The sequence below is a fragment of the Papaver somniferum genome, unplaced genomic scaffold (genome assembly GCF_003573695.1).
Source record: "Papaver somniferum cultivar HN1 unplaced genomic scaffold, ASM357369v1 unplaced-scaffold_76, whole genome shotgun sequence".
Classification (NCBI taxonomy): Eukaryota; Viridiplantae; Streptophyta; class Magnoliopsida; order Ranunculales; family Papaveraceae; genus Papaver; species Papaver somniferum.
The window spans coordinates 3,823,598-3,831,388 of NW_020650526.1; the positions used below are offsets into that span (position 1 = coordinate 3,823,598).

Genomic DNA, 7,791 nt, shown 5'->3' on the forward strand with positions numbered 1-7,791 from the left:
TGCTCCAACCTGGATGAATTTTGTGTATTTAATTCACAGAATGGTGGGATTGTTTCCACATGATCCATTCTAGGTGAATTAGTAAAGTGAAGAAGTTTTCATCACTTATCAGTGGCTTTATCCTTTGCAGGATGTCAGCGCATAAATTTGGTTTTATAATTTTAGCCCTGAACTAAAATCCACCATCAACAGGAGCATTGCTTCAGTTAAAGAGTATAATGCTTTGCAAGATGCTGGTACTTGGTCATTGGTTGATCCAGATGAAGGTCAAAATATTGTTGGGTGCAAATGGGTCTTTAGAATAAAATATCATCCAGATGGCTCAATTGATATTCACAAGGCAAGGCTAGTAGATAAGGGCTATCATCAACAATATGAAATGAATTTTGATGAAACTTTTAGTCCATTTGCAAAGCCAACCACTATCAGGATTGTTCTTTCACTTGCAGTGCAATTTAACTGGAGTATTCATCAATTGGATGTTAGTAATGCATTTCTGCATGGAGATCTGAAAGAAACTATGTACATGGCTCAACCTTGAGGCTTTGTAGACCCTGATAGACCAAATCATGTTCGTCTTCTGCACAAAGCCATCTACGGATTGAAGCAAGCTCCAAGAGCTTGGTATGACAAGCTTAGTGCAACATTGTTATCTCTTGGTTTTATTCACTCAGTTGCAGATTCTTCTCTCTTTGTGCATAAAGATGGCTCTCAACTCACATTTGCTTTACTATATGTGGATGACATATGCTTACAGGGTCTTCTTCTGCTTTTCTGCAATATGTGATTTCTCAGCTGCAATTACAGTTTCCAATCAAAGACTTGGGCTCCATCAACTATTTCGTGGGTCTTGAGATTAAAAAGGATTATACTACTTTATTTCTTTCTCAGACCAAATATGCAGTTGATCTACTTAACAAGTTTCATATGGAAGGTGCCAAACACTGCTCTACTCCAATGGATGCTTCTACCAAACTCTCCAAAACTGATGGTGATCTTCTAGACAATCCTACTGAGTACATATCCTTAGTAGGGGCTTTGCATTATCTCACTTGGACTATGCCTGATATTGCATTTGCTGTTAATCTTGTTTGTCAACATATGAAACATCCCAGGACTTCTCATCTTGTTGCGGCCAAAAGAATCCTGCGCTATATCAAAGGTACTCTGCGTTTTGGTCTCACTTTCTCCAAAGGTACTTCTTTTTTGTTGGGTTTTTCAGATGCAGACTGGGCTGGGAATGTTGATGACAGACGCTCTACTGGTGGCTACTGTGTTTTTCTAGGTTCTAACATCATTTCATGGTCTTCCAATAAACAAACTACAGTTGCTAGATCTAGCACTGAGGCAGAGTATAGGACATTAACTCATAATGCTGCAGAAATGGTTTGGATTTGCTACATTCTACAAGATCTTCATTTCTAAATGCCTGCAATTCCTAAACTGGGTTGTGATAATATTAGCTCTATATCCTTAGCCTCAAACCCAGTCTTGCATTCCAAAATGAAGCATGTTCACTTGGATTATCACTTCATACGAGAACTGGTGCAGTCCAAGGCTTTAGATGTGTTTTATGTATCCACCATTGATCAAATTGCTGACATATTTACAAAGGGTCTCTCAGCTTTTCGATTCTCATTACTCAGATCCAAGCTTCATGTTGCTGCGGCACACTTCAGCTTGAGGGGAATAATGATGCAGTGCAGGTTAACACAAGTAGTGGTGCAGGATAAGCAAGTTTTGAATCTGTCTTTCCCTCTGTAACTCACGTGCTGAGCATGTGTTTCATTCACACATGTTTATCATACGTGTGATGTATAACAGTCACTGTCGGTTTGTTGAACACACTATAAGTATGAGTGTTGTTAGCTGTAAAGGTAACTTTGTAATCAATCTCTCTGTAATGAATGTTTGTGATTAAATCAATATGATACATTCCGTTAGAAGATTTATAAGAAAAGAAGAGGAATGTACAAGACACTTCTTACGAGTAAAAAGAGAGAAGATTACAATTTAAAAAAAAATAAGATCCTAATTCAGTAGAATATTACTAGATATTCCCGTTCAAGCTATGTTTGAACAATGAGGCCCAAGAGAACAGGAGAGCTAATTTTGCATCCTTTGCTTTCTCATCGAACATTCGCGAGTTTCTTTCATTCACATGTGCTCCAAAGTGCAGCCGCAGGTAATTAAGACCATTCTTATGGATAGCTAACTTATTTCCGTCTTTTCATGTGGGTAGGTAATTGCACATGACCCATTTATGTTTAATTTGTTGGGCGGAGAAAGTTTTTGAACCATCTGGATGAATCTTTAGGATATCTTTTCAATCCATCTTTCCTGTCAACATGGTACAAACCAAACGTGACGGAGTATCCACTTGTGAACTCGTAGTTGTCCATCAAAGTCCATGCAAAATAACCTCTGACATCAACACCCTCCTTAATCGCTTGCTGAAGGTGATAGAGATGTTGAATGTAGTAGTTAACCCTCTTAGCATCTGTTATGGAATCTTTGATAGGTTCTGTACCGTTAGTTGAATACCCGTTCTCGGTGATCTCTATATATAACTGGACTCTTGTATTGCTCTTTTATATAAACGAGTATCTCTTTGATTCCTGGCGGGTAGACGTTTATCCAAGGTGTAGCAGCTGTAGGACCAATAACAGCTCCATTCCGCACATTTCCTTTCTTAGCTTGAGGATCAGTATCGTAACTCATTTCTGTAGCATTTGTTGGTGGATTATTGGAAATACAACTTGTGCTGTAGTAATTCAATCCAATAAAATCAAAGGATCCTTTGATTTTCAGATGCTGGAGATACGTAAATACCGGTAGGCGGTGTTTTAATATTTCTTGGATAATGACCGTAGACTAAAGGTTCCAAAAACCACCCCAAGGCGAAATCTAGAGCTCTCTTTGTAGCCAAATCGTCTTCTTTCTTCGTAGAGGCAGGAACCATCCAGTCAGTATAAAGCGTAATTCCAATTTTACCTTTTTGAGATGCTTGATATTTTTCCTTGTAAATATTGGCAGCAGCAGAATGAGCAAGGAGTAGGTTGTGTCCAGCTATGTAAGGCTCAACCCCTGAATTCCCATTTTTGCAAAGATGTCGGTTTGAGCATCGACCTGGTGGCATTAATCCCAAGCCATAACCCATATAAATAAAGGCCCAAGGTTCATTGATTGTGATCCAATGCTTGACTCTGTCGCCAAATTCTTTAAAGCACACCTCTACATAGTCCCCGAAATCATTGGCAATTTGGGGACTCAAAAAGCCACCATATTCGTCTTCGAGTGGCTGTGGAAGATCAAAATGAAACAACGTCACAAATGGCTGAATTCCGTGGGATAAGAGCTCATTGATGAGATTGTTGTAATAAGTGATTCCTTGTTTGTTTACTCCTTTACTCAAATGTCCACCTGGTAGAATTCTAGACCAAGCGATAGAGAATCTATAACTGTCCATACCCATCTCCTTAATTAGCTTTACATCTTCCTTGTAGCGATGATAAGCATCAACGGCCAAATCTCCGGTGCTATGGTCAGATATCATACCGGAAGACGTGTTAGCAAAAGTATCCCAAATAGTTAAACCCCTGCCTCCTTCTTTAGTTGCACCTTCATTCTGGTATGCGGAAGTAGCAACTCCAAAAATGAAGTCGGTGGGGAAGTCTGTCAAGGATATTGTGTCGACATCACCAGTTGTCCAAGATATTGTGTCGTCACAAGAATATTCTGCCAAAGATACGTAGCTATCCTGTTTCCTGTAATATGTAGATTTTGTATGATATGCATTCATTGCGCATTCGTTGTGTATAAACTCTGTAACGATAAATAGAGAAGGGCTGACCTCTCCCGATTATTCAAGGAAGAAATAAACCATCGTTCTATATAGTCTGATATGATATCAGAGATAGCTTAGGGTTATCAATCTTGGGATCATCTTTCTTTGTTTTAAATCAGTTCCATGACTTCTTCCTTGATTATCTTACAAAGATGAAGTTTTATGCTGATAGTTTAGCTGCGATTTCTCAACCAGTTTCTGATTCCATGCTTGTGTTGTATGTTCTAAATGGTCTTGGTCCTGAATATGGTCCATTCGTTACGGCTATGACCACTCGTGCTCAACCTGTTTTATTTGCTGACCTTCAAGGCTTCTTGCTTAGCCATGAAATTCGTTTGGCAGACCAACATGTGACTGAACTAGCCTCTCCTACTGTTCACAATACACAGAGACAATCGTCTTCCATTGTCAATGGTCAGTATCGCAACCAACACTCAATGCCTAATCGTGGAGGAAACCACAATAGTCGTGGTCGTGGTCGTGGCCGTGGTCGCAGTGGGAGTAATCATCATCCAGGGTATCGCCATCAACCTTCACCTACTTCTATCTGCCAAATCTTCCAGAGGTATGGACATACTGCACTTAACTGCTACAACCGTTTCACTGAAGGAGGAAACCGATCTGAATCGGCTGCTGCGAATGTTGCAACTCATGCTCCTGGTTATAACTATGTGGATCCTTCCTGGTATCCAGACTCTGGAGCAACCCATCATGTTACTCATGACCTGAGAAACATTCAAAATCAGAGTGACTACAATGGCAATGACGTTGTTACTATTGGGAATGGTACAGGTTTGCCAATAACTCATATAGGGTCTTCTTCTTTTGATGCACGTTCTTGTTCTCTAAAATTAAGCAATATACTTCATGTTCCTACAGTAAGGAAAAACTTATTATCTGTTCAACAATTTACAAAAGACAATGATGCTTATTTTGAATTTCATCCTGATGTTTTCTATATTAAGGATCGTACATCGGGGAAAGTTCTTCTAGAAGGCAAGAGTAAAGATGGTCTATATCACCTTCCTTCTGTAGCATCTAGTCGGTCAAGGAAGGATTTCATTGGAATAGGGGAGAAAACAACACAGGCAGTATGGCATCATCGATTGGGACATCCAGCTTATAGAGTTGTCCAATTTATCTTAAATAAAAATAAGTTACCTGTGAGTAACAGTAGGAATTCTAGTTTCTGTGAAGCTTGTCAATTGGGTAAGAGTCATCGGCAAACATTACGGATGACTAACTCAATCTCTCAATCTCCACTAGATTTAATTTTTACCGATGTTTGGGGACCTTCACCTACTATATCAACATCTGGTTCAAAGTATTATGTCTTGTTTATGGATGATTTTTCGAAGTATTCTTGGATTTACTCAATTACTTTTAAGTCAGATGTATTTCGGGTTTTTGAGAAGTTTAAAGCAATGGTAGAAAATATGTTTTCTACTACTATTAAAGCAGTTCAGTCATATTGGGGAGGAGAGTTTCAAAAACTAGAATCCTATTTTATTCGTTTTGGGATTCAACACCGAGTTTCGTGTCCTCATACACACGAACAGAATGGTGCGGTTGAGAGAAAACATCGGCATGTTGTTGATACAGGACTTACACTAATGGCTCATGCCAAGGTTCCTACTCATTTTTGGGACCATGCTTTTGAGGTTGCAGTATATTTAATCAATAGGTTACCCACCCCTACATTAGGTAACTCATCACCGTTTGAAGTACTATTTCGCAAAGCCCCAGACTATCAATTCCTGAAAGTATTTGGTTGTGCCTGCTACCCTTATCTGCGTCCTTACAACAAACACAAGATCAATTATCGATCCATTCGATGTGTCTTCTTGGGTTACAGCTCCAGACATCATGGTTACAGGTGCTATGAACCAACTCAACGACGTATATTTATTGCTCGACATATTGTTTTTGATGAGTCTCATTTCCCATTTGCAGGTCCAACGTATTCTCCACCTACACCACTCCCAGTTACATCTATACAGCTGCCATCGTTGCCTGTTCCTTTTTTGCATCCAACTGCCGCAGCACTAGCCCCTGCAGATGCCCCGATGACCTCAGCTTCACAATCTCCACAAACCTCAGGCTTTGGTCAGACATCACCAGTTGAAACACCACTGGACGATGTTACTTCGCATTTCGAAGTTGGTGATACAGAGATACCTGCCACTACAACTACTTCTATTCCAGCTCCTACTGTCACCACACAAGGGATGCATACTCGCTCCAAATCTGGAATCATCAAGAGGAACACTCGTTATCCGTTAGCTCTTACCGCTGCAGTCCAATGCTCTGACGATGAGATTGTTCCAACCTGTGCATCTCAGGCTTTTAAATACCCCCACTGGAGAAATGCTATGATTACAGAACTTAATGCTCTACTTCAACAAGGTACTTGGATCTTGGTCCCTCGTCTTCCATCTATGAATGTACTCGGAGGTAAATGTATCTTCACATTAAAACGCAATGCTAATGGCGAAATTGTTCGTCATAAAGCTAGGCTAGTTGCGAAGGGATTTAACCAGCAATATGGTGTTGACTACACATCCACATTTAGTCCTGCCATGAAGTTTACTACGTTACGAACTATAATAGCCCTTGCTGTATCTAACAAATGGGTTATTCGACAATTTGATTTCAATAATGCGTTTCTTAATGGAGTCCTTGATGATGAAGTCTATATGATCCAACCACCTGGTTTTATTGATTCTTCTCATCCTACACATGTCTGCAAACTCAGGAAGTCTATCTATGGTCTAAAACAATCCCCGCGGGCATGGTACACAAGGCTGAATCAATTTCTACTCACCATTGGTTTTCAAGGTTCCAAAACAGACCCTTATTTGTTCATATATAAAAGAGGGAAGGATGTTGTCTATTTGATGGTTTATGTGGATGATTTACTGGTTACGGGAAGCAACTCAGTAGTCATCTCTCAGTTAATCTCATTGATTGGAGGAGAGTTTGGTCTCAAAGATTTGGGTGTCTTCAACTATTTTCTAGGAATTGAAGCAACAACGAACTCGAAGGGATTGGTTCTATCTCAACAGAAGTATATCGTCGATCTTCTTAAACGAACTAACATGCAGGATGCAAAGCCAATTTCTTCGCCCATTGCTGCAAACACTAGGCTCACCAAGTACTCAGGGGAACCTTTCCCGGACACTTTCCTCTATCGTAGCACAGTGGGAGCTCTTCAATATTTGACGTTAACACGTCCGGATATTGCATTTGTGGTCAACAAAGCATGTCAGTTCATGCATTGTCCATCTACATACCATTGGGCGTTGGTTAAACGAATTTTACGTTATCTGAAGCATACACTTGCATATGGCTTACAGTTCTATTCTAATTATCCTCCAAGGTTGTCGATTTTTACAGATGCATAGTGGGGTGGCTCTTTGGATGATCGCAAATCTATTGGTGGTTATGCTATCTACTACGGGAACAATCTTATCTCATGGAGTTCAAAGAAACAGCCTACGGTCTCTCGCTCTAGCACAAAATCTGAATATCGATCCATTGCAAATGCATCAGTTGAAGTGGTTTGGCTCAGATCCTTATTCCGTGAACTAAATATTCCCCTTACCTGTCCACCTACTCTGTGGTGCGACAATATAGGGGCTACGTATTTGACTGCCAATCCGGTGTTCCACACACGGAGCCGTCATGTTGAAATCGATTTCCATTTTGTGAGAGACATGGTTTCTCAGAAACATCTCATTGTCCGGATCATATCATCACAGGACCAGATAGCAGACATCCTAACTAAGGGTCTTTCTACATCCCGTTTCAACATGTTGCGAGACAAGCTTAATGTTGTTGACACAGACATTAGCTTGAGGGGGCGTGTCAAGGATATTGTGTCAACATCACCAGTTGTCCAAGATATTGTGTCGTCACAAGAATATTCTGCCAAAGATACGTAG

General features: G+C 40.2%; 1 protein-coding gene and 1 pseudogene across 1 annotated transcript; one reads left to right on the forward strand and one right to left on the reverse strand.

The window, feature by feature from the left end:
• Positions 1-747: 747 nt before the first annotated feature.
• On the forward strand, positions 748-1,425 carry LOC113344420 (uncharacterized mitochondrial protein AtMg00810-like). The gene has a single exon (XM_026588393.1). It carries the CDS (start codon positions 748-750, stop codon positions 1,423-1,425), a length of 678 nt encoding a protein of 225 aa, XP_026444178.1.
• Positions 1,426-2,267: 842 nt separating this feature from the next.
• On the reverse strand, positions 2,268-6,081 carry LOC113344421 (annotated as a pseudogene).
• Positions 6,082-7,791: the final 1,710 nt, after the last annotated feature.

Excerpts from the sequence above, each read along its gene's own strand:
- LOC113344420 (XM_026588393.1), top strand. The coding sequence starts at position 748 with ATGCTTACAGGGTCTTCTTCTGCTTTTCTGCAATATGTGATTTCTCAG.